The following is a 24654-nucleotide window of genomic DNA, read 5'->3' on the forward strand; positions in this document are numbered from 1 at the left end:
GCCCCATTAAGTCAATTCAGATCATCATTACCATGTGAGAACAGTAAGCATTCTGTGTGGTTACTGATGCATTGATGATGCTGGCAAGGTGAGAAAACAGTTAATACAGTATTTCATCTTATCACCCCTGAAATTTTGCAGCACACAGTCTATTTTTAAAATGGTCATGTGATAAACGGAAGGCTTTAAATAGATAAAGCCCAAAGATTGTTCCCCTGAGGAGTTCTGAGCTGAATGCTGGTATCTAATTTATTATTCGTAGCATATGATTGGGGTCAAAACCCCTGCTACTGTTGCTACAGTTGCCTTTGCCCATGCTAACAACCTGGAATCCTGGAAGCACTCTTATTCCTTTAAAGAAGAAAGTTCCCACCATTTAGTAAACTTTACACTACATTCATGTAATTAGAAGAAACTACATCTCTAGAATTTTGAGCAAACCCAAAATATAAAACTAATGACTAAAATGTGTTAGACTATATTAAACTACTTTATTGATCCCAATATTTTTGTTTTTTAACACATAAAATCTTTAAAATCATCGATCATCAATCATAAAAATATGCTGTCTTTTAAAAATGGTATTTTTTTTACTGGTATATGCATTAAAATAGAAGGGTGAAAAGAAGTCCATAAATCATTAGAAATAGAATGATTGGACAGTATTAAATTTTTCCAAGAGATTTGTGACCTAAACATGATTTTGAGAAATGTCATTGGTCTTTAAAATGTAACTACAGTAGTTACAAATGTTATGCAAAGCTGTATTTGGATGGAGGTGGTTCTTAGACAAAGCCTTCAATATACTGATTTCCAAACAAATGACCAAAATTAACAAAACGTGTTCAGGTTCTATGATTAAAACACTGTAAAAGCGTTTCACCTCATCAAAAAAAGCATCAAGTTAAATAACAAGATGTCCAAGCTGTACTGGCTATTTAGAATGTACAGTAAGTGATAAAAAATTACCAGCAAGTTCCAAACAACCAGTTACAGTCATTATGCAAAGTTTGTGCTACACATTGGCTTGTGGAATTTGGTGATGATTCTCATTAAGATGAGAGAAAGGAAAAATGTCTCCATTCAAAAACATATTATTCTAAAAAATTGAAATGAAAGAAAAGGCAAATTATTTGAAGTGGTAATTATATAAAAGGAAAAAAAAATAACATTTGATAAGATCACTTGTCACAACTGGTGATTTTACATCATTTGATAAAAAAGTGGATGAGTAAAATGTATTTCAAGGCTGCATGATTATACCTATGTACCACAGGATTTACAACTTTAACATTTTGTTTTTTGCATATACAGGTGAGATGTTGTGTTACAAAACACAAAAGGACTAAAGACTAAAGACTAAAACAACACAATTTTCCACAATGGAAAACAGATGGCAGGTTTATGAATAATCCCCTTACTCTAGTTCACAATATACATTTCTTATCAAGGTCATGATAGTATTTAAGAACACCAGAATGGCTAAAAATGTAAGAAGGTTATTTATTTCCTTTATTTATTTTGTTCTGGTTTACTCACAGAAGCAGTAATGGTCTTAACAAGTGCCACCTTCCTGGAAATGAGCCAAATTAGTGTAGTCAGACATAAACTGCACAGGTGGAGAACATGCTAACTTTACTCAAGGAAGGCAGCAGGAACCCAGGGCTCCAGCCCTGCAAGGCAGCTGTGCTAACCACAATACTACAGCGCAAATTCCGTCATTATTCTGTGATTTCTGAATGCAGCTCTGTAAAAATTGAAAATAAATTACCATCACTAAAGTGAAGAAGAACCAGCTGTCATTCCAGTGTAATATTTAGCCATGAACAGGTGCACACCAATGAATGAACTTCTCCTTCTTTTTAATCAAAAGAAATAAGTCTTGCATTGCTTGTCTCCTCTCATTCCCTCCACTTTATTCACAAGATACTTTACACCAGACTAGTTGCATAATGCAAGCAAATCTTAGTATTTTTGAACAAAAAATGTATTCTAAAAGTGCACTGCACTTAAATTCTGAATGCTTTAGTAAAATTAAATTAATGATAAAATCATAAATGGTACTGTATAACAGTTATTCTTGAAGTGCATGGTCTGCATCAAAGCATTGGACTTACCTACCTTGTTCAAAATGTCTCCTGGTTATTTTGTGCTGATTTTTCCCTTTGATTTTGGAAGAAAATATTCAAAATGAAATATTATTAAAGTAACTGTAAGGAGTTTATTTATGGTTTCTCACTAAGTCAATATGTCAAAAGCATTACTAACAAATGAATAATTTGCTCCCACTTGTGATACCCTAAGTGGCTGTTGGTGGTTCTCACAGTATTAAAAAATTACCACTTCTTGAGATCTGAGGTGTTTCATCAAGTCCAATTATCTGTAGATCAAGCAAAAAATCTTTGCCTTGATTGTATCTGTTCTCAGAAGAATTATTATCTAACATACAAATTAAAAAAAACTTGAAATTAGAATGAATTTTGTTTGAGGAATGAGGAACAGAAAGTAAGGTGACATCAGTATCTGATTTTAATTGACACTTACCATGTTTTGCCTTATTGTCTCTTCCTCATAAAAATTCTATAGAAGTGTTAGGAAAGAACCTAAATTTTCTTTGCATTTAGATTCTAATTTTTTTCTTTTCCTTTGCTTACTAATATAAAAAATATACTTATTTCAATTCTAATGGCAAGAGCTCCAGATAATATGTGTCATATTTCACAAATAAATGGATTAGCACTCCCATGTGTCATTTCAAATCTGTGAATTACAAAACACATCAACCTTTTCAACATACTGTATTAATTCAATCCAGTACTTACTGTAGGATGGCAGGGTATTTTCTGGTAGGTCCAAAAACATATTTCTTTTTACTCTTCATATTGCATTAATAGTCAACCACTGCAATGTTTGTGTATAGTTGAATACAGTATCTAAGTAAGCTGGCATTCGTAAATATCTTTTTTAGAGAATTGGTTTTAGACCTGGTTCACATTGATTTAAAATCCACATTCAAGATTATACTAGGGATTGTAAAGGCCATCTCTTAATCTGTTTATTAAGGCTTGTGCAACAAGAAGGATTAATGCAGACATTCATATGAAAGTGGAATACTCTAATCTGTTTTCTTTTATCTTTCCAGGAAATAGTTAACTTTAACTGCCGGAAACTAGTGGCAACTATGCCCTTGTTTGCGAATGCAGATCCCAACTTTGTGACGGGCATGCTCAGTAAGTTGAAGTTTGAGGTGTTCCAGCCCAATGATTACATCATACGAGAAGGCACTGTTGGAAAAAAGATGTATTTCATTCAACATGGAGTGGCCAGTGTGATCACAAAATTGAACAAAGAGATGAAGCTCACAGATGGCTCATATTTTGGAGGTTTGTGAAATATTTGTGCTTCAACAAAAAATGTAAATGAATCAGGTCATGAAAAAAATAATTTATGCTTGCATTGTAAGCAAAAAATAGGTGTTTCAATTATTTTGGTCACCCTTTTGGTTATGATTAGAAAGTCATATTTATTTGAAGCTTTCACCTTATTTTAATTCTTTAATACACATAATTGAAAATGTTGCACTCTGTGTTGTCAGTAACATGATAAAGGACAAGTCTTGAAGTCAGAATATAGATTAAGCTGAATAGTTAGAAATAAATATATTGAAGAAACAAGCCTTTTAGCTTAGAAACAATATGGAATATTCTTGTTTTGAGTTGCATACATAATCCACTTCTATACCCTTCTGAGGAAATATCAGGGGGATAGCATCAACATTGCAGAAATTAATTTGATGTAGACTTTGTATACCTGTGGCTGTCACAATTCTGTTTTCTAAAAAACACATTGCATTTGCTCTGTTGTGACACCTCCTGCACTTCATATGAGCTACTGATTGAGGACATAAAGTAGAACAGGATAACACCATGTTATCTTTAAGGAGTACTTTGAGAGTATTTTTCCTTCAGTGTTAAATTTGCTCCTCCTTTATAGATACCAAATAAAACACAGCACAACCTTTGCTGGAGTTTCTTTTTTAACCCTAATAATGTCTCTCAGAAATGTAAGCCTTCGTGTGTTGACCTCCCTTTAGAAAACTAGGAGCAAATCAACAACCACCATTGTAAAAAAGGGCTTGTACATTCTACAGTTAATTGCCATTCATTCATACATTTTAGTTCATTATACAGGTACTTACATACTGTAGAGTATTAGTGACAATAATTAAAAAGTATTCACTTATTGATGTGGGTTAACATAAATGACTACAAACCTAGCGTTAAACCATGAAAGCCTGCCTTTTGACTTCTACTGTGTATTTCCTGCAGAGTTACAGTGGAGAACCTATTCAGAACTTAATTAGGTTTCGTAGAGAATCTTGGTTTCAATGCCTTCAGCGGCACTCTTCATGCTCACTAACTGAAGCAATCAAATTAGATACTGGTGGATACACAAGTGATTATACTGCATGTGGACCAAGGGCTAGGCCAAGACCACCTGAAAATAATTGCACTCTGAAGCGTACATGACCTTTTAAAATTAGTCATGTAAAAAGCTGGTGAACAGACCTTCAAAAGCAAGTAGCCTATTGTGTTAGGAAATCCACAATCTGATGCTTTCAAAAAGGAAATCTTTCCCCATGAAACACAATCACTATTTTGTTCTGCAATGTGTTTAGCATTTTTGTTTCTCATTTTATGACTCTGTCCTCAATGACACCAAAAGGAAATTGAATTGAAATTAAACAAAGCCTATTTGAGGCATGAGCAGGGTAGCTGCACTGCTATATAATGATGCCAACCAACCTGCTGCAATCAGCTCCCCATATGGTCTGTGATATTTTTACCCTTCGCATGAGTAAGGCATTAGGAGATCAGCTTTGACTTGGTAGCAGCTGGTAGTGAATAAAGCTGCACTCTCCTTTTACACCAAGTCACTCCCAGACACAAATCTGCAAGCTGCTGTCTCAGTCTGTAAGCAGATCCTGTCCCAGAGTACTTAACAGAGAAAAACCCAGCACAGAAATGGGAACAGAATGTGCCAAGTGACAATTAAATGTTCAGATGATTAATTTTTTATATCTTTGATTTTGATTAAAAAATAGATGCATGATAATGGCTGTATTCAAGAGAGGGGTTGATTAAAGGTTTCATTTATGTAAAAATATATTCTTAGAAGTCTTATTCATCGATTATTTCATATTTTAATGTAATACAGTCACATCTTGAAACAAGAAATCATGAATTCTATTAAGTTAATGACATAATACCTCTTCCTTGTCAATATTGTACAGCATATTTTTCATTTTGCATGACACTTCCATCATTTATAGCAGTTGTCCTTCAAAAGCCTATGACTGTTTTTGTTCTTAATCGTCTTTGAGTTTTACAGTGGTATTTTATATCCTCTGCTGTTACAGTATATTATATGCCCTTGAGTTTAATGAGACTTTTCACCCACCCACATTCAGTGAATTCCAAGGGCAGTCTACTCTGATCAGGTTCAGAATAACAAGAGACAAGAGAAGCAATGACTCCGCCATACCCTTCTGAACATTTATTACACTGTAATAAAACCTATATTTTCAGGAAGCTCTTGGGACAAAAGCACTTAAGACACAAGCCTGAGATAAAACCAGCTCAGAGAAGGCCACCTCTTTGGGGATACCACAGCTTACAGAGTCACACGTGCACAAACTCCAACCCTGCAGCAGCTGGACTTCCCAAGAGTGGCAGGAGTCTCCTATTTACAATATGTCATGTACTGTACCAGAGGCATGAATCTGGGGTGAAAGAGCTTCCCATGCAAAGGAAAGACCCATTCGCTAAAGATCTATGAGCTCACCCAGGAGAGCCTGCACTCACCCCACCTCTCTCCCCCATGGGTGCTGCGTGAACAGCTGTGTACCAACCACTTCACGTGCTGCCATCACGCCACAGCGGCTACGCCCACCAGTGCCCTTTCTCTCACACACAGACAGAGAAAAGACCCACAGGAAAATGAACAAGTACAAACAGTGCAGCAAGCATGACACATAAGAAAACTTTGTATAGTTTTTAAGCTTGTTTATTTATACAGTAGGAGTATTTTTCCAACATATCACAGTAATATGCCTTGATTTTATTATGCCTTTCCATGTTTTTCCAATGTTCTCATTGGTACAGTATAATACTTGTGTTTGCTGAAAACATTCTTTGTTTATGGATGTATGAGGGCTATGCCAATTATGTACAGCATTTAAGATTGTGTCCTTTGAAATGTTTTATAGACTGGCATATTTGATTTCAAAGGTAATAACACTTTATAACTGCATAATTAGGCACTGGTGTGTCTATCATCTGCCAGCTACGTTTGATTCAAAGTTAAATTATTTTATATTTTGCAATGATAAGCAGGTGTGTTTCATCTTGATCCAGTTATAGTCACAGCTTTTAAATTGTAACACAAAAACACTGATCATAATAGCCTCCAGTAGATGTTTACATCTAGTGGGAGAAGTGCTTCACTAATTTGACATTTGCGTATTGTTTGAGATGTCATTATTACAGTACATTAGTTTCTTAAAGACATTATACTGACATTTTAAAGACATTTTGCTGCATACTTCACTCTTTCAGTTTCTCCCATTACTCAATATTTAATTAACACAGTGTTCCCTCAGACACCTCTTTTTGCTATTATGATCTGTTAATATGTGCTAGAACTTCAAAGCTTTGCATGAAACTGGATTGACTTGGTTATCATTGGGTACTACAGAATTTATTGTACTTTGTAGTTTCTAATTTTAATTGAATGTGGCAAAGAGATGAGGGACACAGCAGCATCAGTATGCAATTTAAATGTGCAACCGTTTTGGAATTGCAATATGTCAATCAGAAAAAAAACAACAACTTAACTTATCTATTTGAAAGCATAAACATTTTGGAACAAGCCAAGTGTTTAAGTTAGTCATTGTATATCATAGTATAGTCTAGTAATGCTTAGTAAGTCCATGGTAAAAGCATAGGACAGCAAATGAAAGTTAGGGCTTATCCATGTAAAATGAGGTGGAAAGCTATGGTAAAAATGTCATAAAAACAAGTGCACCATGAAAAGCTACAATGATCGGATTGTTTTTTTGTTTAAATGTTGGTATTAAGAACTTTAAAAAGCATTTGTGCTGCAGTAATAATGATGACAATAAAATACAGTTACTGTACATTGTACATACATTTACACTGTAAAATACTGTACAGTGAAAAGTTTTTTTTAATGTTCTCATAATGCATGAGCTGTGAAGAGCTCTTTTGTTATATTAGCTATACCAGTTAACCTAAACCTCAGAATATTTGATTAGACAGTAGCAAAGAAAACAAAATGTTTTCCTAAAACATTTTCTATGTTTATTATAAAAAATGAAATCGATAGATCATGTTCTGGTCATAAAGGAAACTCAGATACTCATTTTCCATTAGCAGCAGGTTGCCTTAGGTCTTGACATGGTTCTATCTAGAAGCAGTAACAGCCCTTATGAACACAATGGTCATATGCAGGTTATTTTTGTAAAGGGATCCATCATTTAAGTGTATCTGCAACCTCTAAGTGCATTTGAATGACATGCTCTGTCCTCTATATCTTGTCTAGAGAATGTAGTCAGCTCTGGCTCATTTTTTTTTTAATCCAGATATTATTCCTTAAACTGATGTGTAGGCATTTCATTTAAGCTCAGTTTCCAGTATATTGAGCTTCTGATTCAATAATGCATCAGATTTAGGTTGGCCATATCTCCCTACTGTACAGTATATCTAATATATACAGTATGCAAACTGTACTGTATAAACAAAGGGTAAAGTCAGTTCTTTCGGTTGTTTTTACTATTAATACTTTTAGTAATTTACAGTTTAAAAGGAAAATCACTAGAACAAGAAACAGCCTATGTCTATGTATAAATTAAATTAAATATAATTGTATTCAAGGGTCTTTCAACATTTTAGGATTTAATTCACTATCCCAGGCTCCTATAGCCTTGTACGTCCCAGTTCTTGGAAGGTACAGTGTGAAGTATGACATATGAAGCAAAATAAATTGAGACGTTACCAATCCACCCTTGTTTACAGCAGTAAAGTTTTCATAAAAAACTGTATTAGGTATATTTTAATAGGTGGGCATCTAGAGAAACACCAGTATCCCATATACAGTAGGTTTGGGGCTGTGCCCACTATATTCATAAGGCTTTCAGTTCTTCCTTCTCCTCACCATCCTCCTTTTTTATGTTTTCCTGAACAGAGATCTGCCTGCTTACCAAGGGGCGCCGTACAGCCAGCGTGAGAGCAGACACCTACTGCCGCTTATATTCTTTATCTGTGGACCACTTTAATGAGGTTCTTGAGGAATACCCAATGATGAGAAGGGCTTTTGAAACAGTGGCCATTGATAGGCTTGATCGTATTGGTAAGTAATCTTGTGTTATTTATTTGCCTTTAAAGGTATTTATCATTGCTTTATTTTATGGCACCTGTCCTGAACTGTGCTGCATGCTCTATGCATTCTGCTTCATCTGGAGCAATAAAAAAAGATAAAATAAAAAATACAGTGCATGCTGCTCTCCAAAGAGGAAATCAGGTTGACTTTGGTTTCATGTTCATCCTGACTGACTTCATGGAGTTCATCAAAGTGTAACTCATTTGCATGTGCCTCAGCTTCATTCGCCTGCACACCTGGGTATGAGCAGCAACCCCATTTGAGACAATATCTTGGATCTCATGACAAAGTAATGAGATAAAGGGAACAATGCCTCATTTCACTTAATTCCTGCAGTGAGGATCTCTCCCATTGTAATTTGTGGTTCTCCCTGACACCAAGTGCTTTTCAGGATTTTGTTTGATGTCTTTTTAGAAATCTGTAGTCTCCCATCTGTAGATGATAACCTAAGAGCATGAAAAACCATTATTAGGCTTTTGGAGACAAAAGGGGCACATGTATATAAACAACCAGGGCATTTGGTCCTAAAGGAAACCTACTAAGGATATTTCAGCTATTACAATTCATACCACAATGTTTTTTTTTTTTAAATGGACTTTCATATATTAAACAGAGAACATCAAGATGAAATATTCAGGCCTTGCTGGTAATCACATCCCTTAGTGTGTTTTCAAAGCAAAGGAGTGGCAGGGTGTAGCTGTCGAGATTTAACTACACAGTTATTTTCGGTTTTAAATGTTAATTCTGTTTTGTCCACCAGCTGCATAGAACTGAAGCTAATCTTAGTATGTCTGAATTAACACAACATCAGTTTAACAAGAAGACTGATTACCTGCTGTGAAATTTCTCTGTAATGGCATATACAGTAGCTCTAAGATGTGCTATAGGGTTTCCACCTGGCCATATACTGTAATTCCAAGAAACTGTTTTCAAAGTTTCTCCTAAACTGGAAGTCATGGATATGTGAATTGATTTTTAAACCCTGGCTGAAATGTTTCTACACCATCACTAACAGTCATGACAGTATATTAGACACAGGCAAATACTTTAGCATTTTAAGTGTTGATTTAATTTACTTTTCTGTACTTACCCCGAATTTACATTTCCTGTTGCACTTAAAAATAAACGTGCATATTTTGCCCCCGAAGTCTAGACTGTTTTAGTATGAATGGAGAAGCATTGTATGTAGGACAGCATTGCCCTGTGTTTTACTTTTCAACATAAATGTCATCCCATTCGAGACATAGGAGTAAATGTTTTATCTTGTCATTATAACATTGAGCAAACTAATTTTTACATGTACAGTACATTTAAGCCAGTGGTACTGTAAATTGCACTTCTAAATTTGAAATTTACTTTCACTCTTGAGGTGAAAAAAGTGAATTTCTGAGCCTGTTGAACAGGCTAGGCTAGGCCTGCTGAATATTGAAGATGAACCAAGGTTTCAGTACTATTTTCTGTCAAAATCTATATTACAATTTCCTCAAGTTCTTTGAGAGTTCCTTGCTTTTCACAAGTAAAGTTAATTGTTTCTGCCACCATGAAAAATAACACTCAGAAAGTTTGGCATCAGCTACAAAAAACAAAAAACAATTCACTCAATGACACCACCTTCACAGTTGATAGGCAAAGGACTCAAAAGCATAAAGATTTGGCACAAAAAGTCTCTTGTTCAGACAGTTGGAACCCACCTCATATTTAGACATAACAACTTTGATCAGACAGATAATACTAATTATTTGATTTGGTAACTCTTTCTGATTTGGATTAGTGATTTTTATTGCTTAATTAATGAGAGTTTTTAACTATTAACATTTTTAATAAAATAAGATGAATAGTAAAAATGTGGGTTAATGAAAAAAGTGCAGTAAAGATCTATAGACATTAAATACAGTATAAGGTTGTTATTGAATTTTAAGTAAAGACTCTGTGATGATATGCATTCTCAAATTTATTGCAACAATATCAGTTTAACAAAGATTAAATACTTGATTTACCTTTCAGTTACATTAGGAGCAACTTTTAAAAGCTGTCCTTTTTCAATGCACCCTGGAATAACAAGGCCACAGGTGGCAACACCTAGTGTAAAATGCTTGTAATATTCTTTATGCTTGTAGTTTCCTAGATATAGAAAGGCATAATTCTTTAATACAGCACGACAGTATCTATTTTATTAGCCTCACTTCACTCCAAACAAAGGACTAAAATAACAATATAGTCATCATACTAAAATTGTTTTTTTTAGATTACAGTAAATGGATGGAACATTGGAATCACACCAGATATGGGCTCCTTAATTTTGTAGTCATAAAATTGTGTGATGTTTCAGGATTGAGTCCTTTTTTTGAGGAAGTATATGTAGTAACATGAGCAGTAGTATTCATTACAGCACTCTGACATCAGCAGTTATATTTTCCTACTTTTAGAAACAAAGGCTTATTTCTTTACACTGAAGAGAAGGCTCTTGTTTCTCAAACTTTGCTTCAGCCTATGAACCCATACAGTAGAATCCCTTAGCTTTCCCTGTTTGATCTGAAGAGTGATCACCACACTTTCTGTCACCTGCTGCCTTGGAAAGCACATGATACTTCAAATGATTCAGCAGTCGTTAGGTAAGCCTCTTTTATCTTTAGCTAGGTAAGAACCTGAGAAGGATGTGGCTTTGGAACATTATGAACGACGTTCTTCCTGCAGTGAACAGTGCAACTCTAAACTTGAAAAGTATTTTTATTTGTTGCTGCAATTTTGTTAATATGAGGTTTGTTTTTTCTTCGTGATAGTCTTCGTTTTTATTTTAGGAAAATGGTGGTATCTAATCGATTTTTCTCTATTGCAACTATGATATTCAGCCAACAATCTCAGTTCTGCATGGACAGGCAAGAATATGATGCAGTTTAAAAGTACAAATATAAGAAAACAAAGCAGCACAGTCAAATGTGTTCACGGACATGTACGAGATATGCAACTATTAAATTTTTTAAAAAGTCAGTTCTGTGAGTAGGACATATCATTTTTTGTCACATGCCTTGTAAATCTCCAGGAAGATACAACTATGGCGTAGTAGAATAAGGTTCCATCACCTATGCCCTTTGACAAGCAAGTTCATGGTTTACATTTGCCCTTTTTAGAAATTGACATACTCATTTACACATACCTGTTGCTATTACGATATTCCACATATGATCATTTTAACAGAAAATAACTTGGAAATAACACTTTTCAAAAAAGTGTTATGGATAAATTAATTCATTTTCTTCATGAATGGAAAAAAATAAATAAAGGGGTTTGGTTTGTCTCATACAAGGGAGAAATAAATATATGCCATGGTCAGTGCCAGTTGTACTGTATATTGACTGCATTTGGTTTAGTGCTTGTCTGGTTAAAAATGTGAAGAACGTACACTGTATTGATACAAATAATATGTTGCACAATTTATTTATCTCTATTTAAAAATTATTTGACCAGGAATGCCTCTTGAGATGAGCACATCTCGTTTTCAAGGGTGTCCTGGGAGGACAGTAGGCAGCAGGTAAACATCTTATTCAAATTACAATATTCACAGAGGAGCATAATGTCTAAAACATTTTGAGACGTGATTCTTCCCCCAAAAAACAACTGCTTTAACTTAAGCAATTTCTTAAACTATCAACACATCATTTGTTGAATGTTGACCAGCTCTCTGAAGTAGAGTCACCCCATCTCTTGCATACTGCATTTGCCTATACTGTATTTATGAATGATTGCCACGTGAAAGAAGCATGTCAATGAGGATAAACGCTTTAAATGCCCCCATCATTTTTCTCTCAATTTACCAAATTTTCTTGCAACAGTTAAGCAAAAGCAAAATAACCATGTGATATTAAATAATAATATTGAAAAAGATATGAAAAATGATCCTGAAAGTAGCTTATGCCATCAGAAATGCTCCATGATATTATTCCAAGTACTGTATGTGTTTTCTCTGACAGGGGATTCTGAAATGCAAGATTTGATAGCAATTGTGCTAATAAAATGGTGCATGACCATACAGTTTTGCTCATTCAGAAAGTCACAAAAGCATTGATTGGAGAAGTCTTGTTTTAAGTGATCTGATGTGACCATATGATATGATAGCAATGAAGTGTCACCTTTAGAAGGAAGTGATGAATAAGAAATCAAAGGCACAGACTCATATATTATTAAAAGCTTTTAACGTTCTCCTGCCCTCCTTTTTATTGATCATAGTCACAGTTTATACCTATTAGTGGGAGAGATACCAACCATCAGGATAATCACCAATAGCAATGCCCTTTAATGGGGAACATCTGGAAGGCAAAACTTAGTGAATGGCAATGTAGGTTGAGAAGTGGATACAACTTTAACATTGGCTCCCCCCAGTAACTTCTTTTCTGAATACAATGAGTCATTGATGATTTTAAACTTATTTGTGTTTACTTTAGAAAGGAAGTTTTTATATTTACTGCTTTTTGTAGTTTTATCTTAATTTCTGACTAAACCTAGATTAGGAAGAAAAGAAAATTATTTTTTACATAATCCGCTGCGAATCTTTTACTTGTTAGACATCTAAATTTAAATTCCACATTTCTTACTCCAGGATGGGAGATTTAACACTTACCTGTACATCTGTTTGCAAGAACTGGCAAATGTCACTTCCATCTTGTTTGTTTTTTGCCGTGTTGAGCAATGAGGTTTTTAAATTAGTTTAATATTTTAAAAATCATCACAAGCATTTTAGATGAAGTGTTCACACATTAATACAAAGTAGAACTGTCTACATAATCCGCTGCGAATCTTTTACTTGTTAGACATCTAAATTTAAATTCCACATTTCTTACTCCAGGATGGGAGATTTAACACTTACCTGTACATCTGTTTGCAAGAACTGGCAAATGTCACTTCCATCTTGTTTGTTTTTTGCCGTGTTGAGCAATGAGGTTTTTAAATTAGTTTAATATTTTAAAAATCATCACAAGCATTTTAGATGAAGTGTTCACACATTAATACAAAGTAGAACTGTCTAAAAAAAAATCTTGCTTTCTCATTGGATCAAAAGTCACCTTAACCTCAGGTGTACATCATACTTGTTTAAACAGATGGAAAAGTGAAGCCTAGAAAGTCAATTGCAGGTTTTAATCTCTCAGTCGTATTTTATTCATATTTATGGATATAATGAAAAAAAAATATAATATGTTTCAGAAAAACACACTCAGTCTACTGTGTACTTCCTCCACTTTTGATGAATAAATATCTACAATTTAAAAAGAAACTTTCAGATTTAGACTTATTTTACTTCAATGGAGGCAAGAGGTTAAGGCCTTTTACTGTTTTGTTACTCAAACATAGTCTGCCTCTGTTTCTCTTCCCTTACCTTTTAGTAAAAGACACCATACAGCTAAAATAACATGTTTTTAACACACTTTTGCTGAACTAAACATTATATGTTAATTAATGAGCTAAAACACCTGTGAGGAACTGGGTAGAGCACTTTCAGAGATCATAAATCACTTAATTTAATGGATTTGCAAGCTGTTCATTCAGCTGATGTTCCTAATAACCTTGAAGCTAACTTTTGCACTGTGATTAGAGATGTATAAGGTGTTAAATGTGAAAAGCTATCTTTCCTATGCTACAATTACCGGGAACTGAAATCAAAGATTGAATTGGGATCAAGTCCTAGACTTTGATAGACGGGCTTTTGCAAGATATTTCAGAATCTTACAAGAAGCCGGCAAGCAACCTCAATCATGTATGACTTCCACAAAGTGTGTGATTTAATCAGGATGACACATCTTTGCATTATGTTTTGAAGATTTCAGTGTATTACAAGAAAAATCCCTTTTTTAGGATTAGTGCCAGCACTGAGTACAAATGAGCAACAAATTGTGGTATCTTTTAATTGTGGCTCTGAATCATACTGTAATAATAATCAAGTTTAAAGAGCCATTAGGTTATGAACTTTATTCAGTAATTAAAACATCAATATCTCAGAAAACTGTTGTCTCCACTGGTATACTGTAAATCACAAAATCCAACCTTAGAAAAATAATAATTGTATTTATATAGAAGTTTTCTTCCTAAAGGACTGCAATCCTAGGTATGTGATGGGACAGACTTCATCAACTACTGAGGTACAGCTCCCACGCAGATGACATTTGATATGTACAGTAGCAGCCATTATTCGTCAACAACACCACTACACAGCAGGTCAGGTGAAGAAATTAGAAACTGCTTTGTTAATTGAACTAATGGCGAAATTAATATAGGCTGAAATATACAAGGCTAGAGCAGAACTTAAGCAGGCCATTGGGGTTCTATCCCCACTATTACAAACAGTGCCATAGGAACTTTAATGGCCAAGTAGTCAGAACCTTGCATTCAAAGGACAGTATCTCCTACAGCACCGTGTCATCTTTCACCTTACTGGGACATTAGTGTAAAATTATTAGCACAGAGGGAAGAGTGCCACTACAGGTGCAGAACCATTACTTACTGTACAGCAGCAACTTGGTGTCCCAACCCACTACTGACCAGTGCCACCCAGCCTTTATGGACAGTAGTTTCTGAAATCTGACAAGATCAAACTAAAAATTAGTAACACTGCTGTTATTCATCATTGGGGTCTTGCTCTACACAACAACTCAAAACCTAGAAGAGCTTAAGCTTAAACTGGAGGTGTGTGCAACTTGGTCATTGCTGCAAGGGTTGGACATACACTTGATGGAAAATGTTGACTTTTTAGTGAAACCTTGGCTAGGAGCTCAAACAGTAAGCGAACGCCTTGTCTGAAATTGAATTAGAATTTTGGAATTTAAATTAGAGCTTGCAAGTGTTATTACATTATAGTATATTACAACTGAAAATAAAAAACAGCTATGTTGTGCGTTTGCTAATTTTATTCCATGTAGAAAAAAACACAGCATTACAACTGTATACACCAATATTTGTATTACCTTTGAAAGGTAAAAATGTAATTGTAAGTGTCTAATAAAAACATCACATTAATTTTCCACGAATTAACACTTTTTTATTCATTTAGCTACTTTAGGACCAATCCAAATTGTTCACTTGTAGACCATATACCTGTAGGTGCCTGAGATCCCAGAAAATGCAAATAAATGCATCCACAAATTTCTTGAGCTTCGTACTCCAGATTTATAGGAAGTAAGGAGAATAAGTACATTAAAAGTCTTTCTACATTTTTTTGTTTCTACTTTTATGAGAAATACTGTTTGTCTGCATTTAACTCAGTAGTTAAATATATATTGAAAATTTCAGTGTGGTACAGTGGTACAGTGGTAGAGTGTGGTACAGTATATTGACATGGAAATAGATTATACGTTTTTGTATTTCACTGTCTCTGACAGAATACTTTATTATTTTTCATGTTTTCACCTTTTTATGTTGGTAGTGATTAGAAATAAACTGTTAGGTAATAAGCCTTTTACTAGATTAGCAATGTGGTACTTATGCTGAACAGAAAATGTTTTTATATAAGTAAGGAAATACAGTTTGAAATGTAAGAAAAAAAAAACTGCTGGTCAACACAAAGCAGGGATTGTGACTCAGTTCAAATATGATTTTAAAAAATGTCATTTTTTCAAAATAATAAATATGACCTGTGACAGAACAAATACAGTAAGCACTGCTGTAGGATGCTGTTCACTTGTTGGTTTCAAGGTGGGGATGTTATGAAATAAGTCAGTGTTCTGTTTGCTGAGTGAGCAACAAGAGGCAGCTAAGACAAATATTCATTAATAAGTCATAGCCTGACATATAGCACAACAAGCTTTTTTCAAAGTACAAAGGTAAGCAAGGATATATGATCAAGAGAATGGGGCAAAGACTGAGTGAGCAGTGGGGAATTAAATTTGCATTGCAAGGTGCCCTTCAGCTTTTTAACAGCTCTTCTAGTGGGCACTGAGTTGTTTTAAAAGCAAGATTAAAAGTTGAACTTTATGGAGATATCGTTAAAATTGCTGTAAAAGCGCTGTGTTATTTTAATGGCTTGATTTTTGTGGTCTGGGTGTCAATGTACTTTCACTCGTGACTCCTTACAGACTGATCTTTTAATTGCAAGTCTCTTTAACACAAGACAAAATACTAGGGGCTGCCCAGTACACTTCAAAATGCACATTACTCAGTGCCACACTACAACAGCATATAGTGTTCTCCATACAGTAAGTATTCGGACAGTGAAGTCAAAAATACTATTTTGGTTGTATACACAAGCAAATTAGATTTGAGATGAAAAGATGAATAAGAGACAAAATTACAGGATGTTACCTTTTATTTTTGAGTATCTCTGTGCTTACATGATGTACCATTGTAGAATAATAGCACTTTTGTGTTCAATCTCCTCATTTCAGGTGAGCATAAGTAATAGGACAATTGGCTGCCAGATGTTTCTTATTAGTCAGGAGTTTCCTGTTGCATTGATTATGCAGACATAAAAGAGTAGTGTGGATTTAGCCTTTGCTCTTCCCTTTGGTGTCTACCTTTGGAGTCAGTAGGCCTAAACCAACCTGATGACTAGAGAACCATCTATGATAGAGAAGCAAGCAATTCGGATTCTGAAAGAAAAGAATTCAAACAGAACCATAAAACAGAAATGAGCAACGGCAACAACCGGTTAGGTTGAGGACAACATCTGTAGTTGATGACAGAAAAATGATCAGAGCCAGGTGAAGGTATCACAATCTACTGTTCTCCAAAGCTTTTGACAGTAGAAATATAAAGGCGACACTGTGAGATGTAAACCTCTAATTGGCACCAAAAATAGAAAGGCCAGATGACACTTTTCTAAAAAGTACAGAGATGAGCCAGTAGGGTTCTAGAACAAAGTGTTATGGACAGATGAGATAAAATATAAACCTCTAACAAAGTGATGGCAAGGTGAAAGTGTGTAGGAGGGAGTGAACTGCAGGTGATCCAAGGCGTACCATATCTGTGAAACATGGTGGAGGAACTGTAGTGTCATGGCTTGGGCACTGAAACTGCCTCACTCATCTTTATTAATGATGTAACTAATTATTGTAGCAGCAGAATGATTTCTGAAGTGTTCTGAAACATCTTGTCTGCCTACAGTATATACAAGAAAATGTCTGCAGACTCATGTTCTGTCACTTTATCATGCAGCAAGACAAAGCTTGGACATATATCCAACTGAGTATGTATTGCATTTGCAGAAAAGGAGAATTAAGTCAGAAACCCTTCCAAAACAAACAACTGAAAATGGCTGCAGTAAAGGCTTGGCAAAGTATTTCTAAAGAACAAATCAAGTGTTTGGTGAAGTGAATGGGTTGCAGACTTAATGCAGTTATTGGGTACAAAGCATTTGCAACCAATTAGTAAGTTTTAAACTACTTTAATTTACTTTAATGTGTCCCAATAATTACTCTCTCCTAAAATGGGGGGCTAGAACACAAAAATAGTATTTTTCTAAAACATTAAAGCATATGCACAGAAATACCCAGAAATAAAAGGTGACGTTCTGTACTTTTGCCTCATTCATCTTGTCATCTCAAATCCAAATTGCTTGAATATTCAGCAACAATTTCTATTTTGACTTCACTGTCCCAATACATACAGTATAGAGGGCACTGTAGCTCAAGATCATTGGCTGGAACTGAACAAACAATAAGAAATAAGTCCCCAGACTTTTCTTGATTTTGTGGGACAGCAATACCTTGTATATCACAATATATCATCTGTTGCCCCTTCACATCAGTGTTTAATACTGTATGTCACATACTGTATGTTATGAAATAAAAATACTGTAAAACAGTATTACAGGAAGAGTATTTGTTTTATGAAACTGTGTTTTGGCGAAATTAGATTTTATTTTACTCTGATTAAGTTAGAAACTAAAGGTTAGTAAACTAAATTGTTTTTGAGAGATTATAGGATTAAAACTTCAAAGAGCCTGGAGTCAATTATTCTTCCCACCTGGTACCATTATATGGCACCATAAGAGTCTTGCAGCATGAGAGTCAGCTCAGGGGGGAATAAAGATGCTCTGTGAGAAATTGCATGCTTCATGCTGAAATGTGTTGGATTGCAGTACCTTGCTGTGACAAATCACATTAACAATAAGATCAAGGTAAAAGTAATGTGCTTCATAGCTCCTGTGTTTTCAAAGTTTATTTTCAATTTTGTCTGCTATGTGTCATATCCTTCAGTAAACTATACTGCAAGTACTATAGGACTTCACTGCATGCAGTAGGTTGTTGCATTCGCACACTCAATCAGCTAACAAGTCTCCTTTAATAAGAAAGTGTCATCTACCTCTAGACCACTGTAATGTGTAACAGATGTACGAAAAAGTTCAAAGAACTCAAAATTCTGCAATGCACATTATATTAAAAAAAATGCTTAAACATGAAAGTGCCCACATCAATGGCAATTTTATTTTCTAATTTGCTTGATACTTTTGCTTGACAATTCTAATCCCTATGCAAGTTTAAACTGCATTTAATGCAAAAGGATCATAAAAGGATCAGAATTATATTAATAAATAAAATAATTATGAATAAGCACATAATTACATCATGATTTGCATTGTATGGACAAGTGATTTTCTGATTAACCAAATGCTACTGTATATGTACTGTAGGCCTTAAACTGAATTTCCATTACATAGGTGTAGGGTGACAACAAAGCGGTTAAGTGTAAAATTATTTTCTTTTGTAATGTTCTTAACAAGCATCACTTGTAAGATGAAAGCTGAATAACTCAAATGAATGTTGCAAGTCGCCGCAGCTGTTTAGTACTATCCAGCTAAACCCCAAGTCTCACTCAGTTTGTGAGTAAAGAAAAAAAAAATTTGGGTCCCTTGTAATGCTCTGTGTTGTTGCTATGGAAGGACATTCAATCATTATTGAACCAAAATTTTAATGTTTCACAATAATAACAATTAAAACTATAATGAAGTTTGCCACATAATTAGAACCAATCAAATCACCAATGCGTATACATGTATGCATATTTATACCACTTAATTTATAAGCAGTCTTAAGTAATCATATAACCAATTTATAAAAACTACATAATAGTCTTAATAGCATTTGTTATACTTTATTACCACTTTACCAGAAGACATAACAGGTATATAAAGTATTTATGATGGCCCTAGCCCAAATATTACACAAAGACATGCTATGAATTTGTCTGTTACAAATTATATGTATCATTATGAAAATGTACTGTACAGTATGTATCTGTTCTTTCTTTTGGAACAACAGTCATGAAAATGTTGCTGTACAGTACCATTATACCACTAAACATTGCCTCTGTTAAGGTGTTATCATGCTGCATATTATTAAGACCTCATTTTTATTTATTTTTATTACATTGCTGTTCTTCAATCCCTGTGACATGGAGCATAACAGTTGCAAGATTTTGAATTAGCCATCTGTCATGTCTGCATGTAGTATTGCAGGACACTGCAGGAGAAGACCTAGAAAACTGCAAGATTCCTCATTGAAACAGGCAAAGGCAAAAGCATTTTTAACAGTCATTATCCCAAGGATTTTCCTTTATGTAGTATGTTTGTCTAATTGTATTAAGAGGTCTGCTAGAAATATTTCCCATGTACAAAATCAGTCACTTAAGTAACATATACAGTACAGCTATAACCCTGCAATGTACTGTTAGTTAAAAAGGTCAAGTTAGTAAAATAGGTCAGTCCTAAAAATGTGACATAACATGGCGTAGTTAGATAAGATGCAATTTGGGCTAACTTGTTTTCCTTTATTGTACATAAATCCAGACTCAAACTCATTAGAAAAAGGGCTAAACCAAGCTATATCAGATTTACATGTTTAATGTAAGCATACTTCAGGACAGTGTTGGCAATAACACAGATTAAACTATGAATCTAGTCTTCTTAGGAGGACATAAGATGTCATACAGTACATTTTGCCCACTTGCCTGTTGCCATTTTGCCATAGTAATTGGTTTTTACTCCAGCATTTTCCTAACTTGAATTTTTGTACTGTAGTTTCCTGTTTGTGGATTGAATTTCAATAGATTATCCCTGGCACAATGACAGCTGTTGTGTTCTCAGAACATCTAATTCCTTCTTAGAAAGGTGCTAAGCTAACAATTAAATTACCCAACTTTGCCTAACAGATCAGAGTAGTAACATAAAGATATTTTCTTGTTTGCAGTTAAATGATGTGGGATCCATATTAAACACCCATGTATTCAACATGAAAGTAGGAGGGTCCGAAAATTTAATGTTACTTCAACACCCTTTGTGTATGCTGTTTACAGTTTTCGACTCTTAAATTAACCATCACATCCATATTTGCAGTTTGATTTATAGAAATGATTAATGTGCCTACTGTAGAAAGATACTTTTACACTGCTTTTTCTAACCACTACTTCAAACTGCTGCATAACAAACATTACTGTCTTTCTATAAAAAAGGACTAGGGTTTATGCTGACTCACTTTTTTATTAGGACCTGCTGTGCATATCCCTGGTAATGGTGATACTCCTTAAAACTAATCCTAAAAAGACTATTAGGAGGCTAGGATTAAAGCCCTCTTTATAGGCTGAGTGACTTCATGTTACTTTCATCTTCTGTCTACTGTGACATACAGTAACACCAGCAGATCAAGTGTTTTTACATTGGCTAAGGCAGCAGATGTTTATCCTTTCAACTGCTGCAGGTGACACAATAGAGAAAAAATAATTAACTGTAGCTATATACTGTAAGGCTTTTTTGTCCTATGGATGACTTGTTGTGTCTTTTCTGATTTTTGGAGGATTAACACGGTATAGTTACTGTATATTGCCATCTCTTTTTTGTGGGCTGCAAGTCCTCTAGATTCAATTATAAGGAGTTTGACTGCTGTTATTTTGTAGGTATCACTGAGTTGGGACTTGGAAAGTATAAGTAAAAAAACTTCTGCCCACCCCTGGTTTAGCCTGTATAAGTGCAAATTATAGTGGCACTAATTATATTAATTAAAAGATACTCAAGATGCATTTAAAGTTTGGCATGTCATAGAAGATTAGTGCATTGTGTTATCATCCTGTTTAGACAAATTAGCAAGGATTTAAAGTATTGTATTCATTCAGTTCATTCAATTATAAGGCATTGTTTAAAACTCTATCCTGTCTCAAAGTTATTAGGGGACCACTTAAAGCCTTCTCCATTTTAAAATGTTAAGGAATCTTAAGACTGTGTATTTCTATGTGCATATGTATCATTATAGAAACAGAGATTTTATTTCTGCAATTGAAAATACATTTGATTGTTGCTTATTCGTTTTCAGGATACTATTTAATACATTTTAGATGCTTCCAATGGTAGGTATATTTCCAAATACTGTATATGCATATACTGTACATATGTATATACAGTATCTAAGGCTTTGATCATTACTGTTTCTAGTTTTTACATGGGTATTCCCATCCTTTCCCCTTTGTATTCCCTTTTCAAATCACTTGACTGATTTTCTCTCTGGTAGCTTTCACCTAAAACAGTCTTTTCCTGTTTTAATTTTCAACAGGGAAGAAGAACTCCCTTCTGCTTCAGAAGTTCCAGAAAGACCTGAATGCTGGCGTCTTCAACACACAGGAGAACGAGATCCTGAAGCAGATTATCAGGCAGGACAGGGAGATGGTGATGATGGTGGATCGCAAGCCATCGGTCACAGGGATGAATTCCACCCCGATCTCTGGAAACTCCATCATTAACTCTCCCGGTCAGCTCCCATACACCGCTGCCCTCAGCAACTCCCAATTCCAGCAGTCTGCACCATTAACCTACAGTACACCTTCCACAATGGTACCAAGGGTCCTGTCGGGTCCTCCACAACCTGCCTATGCTGTGCCAAGTATGTCACATGGCAACCTGAATTCTTCTTCACCCAGCCCCCAAACACCCCTGCAGCAGCAGCAAGGTGCCATCATGTCACCTTGCTCCTTCACTACTGCCGTATGCAGCCCACCAGTTCAAAGTCCTCTGGCAGGCCGAACTTTCCAATATGGTTCCCCGACAGCGTCGCAGCTGTCTCTTATCCAGCAGTCGCTGCCTCCGCCTCCAACGCAGCAGCAGCAGCAACAACAAGTACCTTCACCGCAGAGAAGCGACATACACAAGAGCACCCAGGCGCTGCACTCCGGCAGCCTGAGCCGAGAAGTGAGGCCTCTCTCTGCCTCCCAGCCTTCACTGCCCCATGAGACCTCCCTGCTCTCCAAACCGCACCCGACTTCAGGAGAGTCCTTGGCCTCCATCCCCCCGCCAGTGTCAGCAGTGCAAGGGACAGGCCTGCAGAGTGGCATCCGAACCACTGTCCCACAGAGAGTGACTCTCTTTCGACAGATGTCTTCGGGGGCTTTGCCTCCTGTCCGTGCCCCCCCTGCATCCCAGCACAGGGATTCTCTGGGCTCCAGAAGAGAATCAACAGTCTTAAGTAGTACAGAGACAGACCAAGACAAGTTACGTTTTGCATCAAATTTATGATTCCCTCTGACTTTTTTTTTAAAACTTTAATTTATTTTTATTGAGACAGGACACTTTAAGTAAAAGAAAAAAATGGAGAGTATTTTTGTTTTCTCAAAGTTATTTGAAAAAAACAACTGATAGATCACCTGTACAGACTGCCCTTGTATTATATTTTAGTCACGTTCTCCTTCAACTCAAGAATGTATATGATACAACTACAGTACATATAGGTACATCCAGCTAAAATACTTGGAGCCGACTACTATTAAAAACTTCATTGTAAACACTAGTCTTCCTTTATTATGTTTTCTGAAGTATATGAAGAATATTTTCTGTTTTGGTTGTCTTTTGTTTTATAACTGGAATGCATCATGAACCCTAGCCCTTGACTGGAAATTATCTTTCTTTTTCATGGATCAGAAAACAAAAAAAGACAATTCCTCAAGTGCAGCATCAATGCCATCACTGTGGAAAATAAAAAAAAATGAAAATGAAAACTGTGTATACCTACTAAAGCTTACTTTTCAAATCTGAAAACTTTTGTTGAAACTATTAAAGTAGATTAAATTGTTAGACGTTCAATGACTTTCTGCAATACTTCTATAGAAGTACAGTCCTTGAATACTGGTTAATTAAGACCATGGCAGTGTTATGGGTCCAAAGGGAATAAAGGATATATTTGCTGCTTTTTTCTAGAAAAGGATGACGTTCGTCTGAGAGTAAGATGGATGATACTCTTTTTCCAATATGAATTTCAGAAAAAGATGGACATTAATGTTGCTTAATAAATATGTGTACATTTATAATATTTATAAACTGAAAAATATCACCATTATGCAATAGACTGTGATATAAAAATGAACTATATGTGTGTTGTAAATAATTTTGTAGGTCTAGTATTTCCTGATACTGTGTGGTGCATTCTCAGTCATGGCAATGTCTTATTTTAATCAAGAACATGGTATCATCTATAAAAGACACATATATGTATATATGTAAAGTTTTAAATAAATAGGATATTAAAAATATGGGTAGAGGATTAACACCAAAACACTCAGACATAATCAGGGATTAGTAAACCTTAATGCAATTGTTGGCATCCTGAAAGAGACGACACAGGTCAAGAAAAAAAGAATTATACTGAGAAAATCTGGCTACTTCTATTTTTGGTATCTGGCAATGGGTGATACATAATAGTTCAAAGGAAAAATCAATTTCCCAGCAAGTAAAGGCTCAAGAACATTAGTTTAAAGTATAGAGCACTTTATGTGTTTTTATCTTGTTTAAATTGTTGTGAGAGCAGTAGGTTACTATTGTCCCATTGGAAAAAGAGGCTGCATACAAACGGAAACAGATAATATTACAAGGCAACATTAAGGGAGGCTAAAACACCAGAAACATTCATTCATACAGTACTTCCATCAGAATTACTGTCTTTAAAGTTCTGTTGCGTCCATAGAACTGGACATCTGTGTCCCTTAGTTTAAAATAAAACAAAATAAATTGCATTGCAACTACAATAAATGCATATACTACAAAGAAAAGTCTGCAATAAATAGGAGCTCTACAATAAAAAGGAATGTGAAGTGGAATTAGCCACTTATTGAGCCAGTACAAATGTTGCCTTCTGTGCCCTCAGGCTGCCAAAAAGCCATGCATATTGATCATGTGTCTTGCAGTATTCAGAGATACACAAACACATGGATGTCCTGGCATGGTTTTCTTTGATGTAGTGC

At 35.2% G+C, this 24654-nt stretch overlaps 1 protein-coding gene across 1 annotated transcript in view; it reads left to right on the forward strand.

The window, feature by feature from the left end:
* The window catches only part of hcn1 (hyperpolarization activated cyclic nucleotide-gated potassium channel 1), a 91344-nt gene extending 67770 nt beyond the window's left edge, over positions 1-23574 (forward strand). The window contains exons 6-8 of the mRNA XM_088910734.1: positions 3143-3383; positions 8266-8430; positions 21981-23574. Of these exons, the coding sequence (XP_088766860.1) occupies positions 3143-3383; positions 8266-8430; positions 21981-22936 (1362 nt within the window). The 3' untranslated portion in view covers positions 22937-23574. The remainder of the gene's footprint in view (positions 1-3142; positions 3384-8265; positions 8431-21980) is intronic.
* Positions 23575-24654: the final 1080 nt, after the last annotated feature.

The sequence above is a fragment of the Atractosteus spatula genome, chromosome 3, assembly GCF_055471065.1.
Source record: "Atractosteus spatula isolate fAtrSpa1 chromosome 3, fAtrSpa1.hap1, whole genome shotgun sequence".
NCBI classification, from domain to species: domain Eukaryota; kingdom Metazoa; phylum Chordata; class Actinopteri; order Semionotiformes; family Lepisosteidae; genus Atractosteus; species Atractosteus spatula.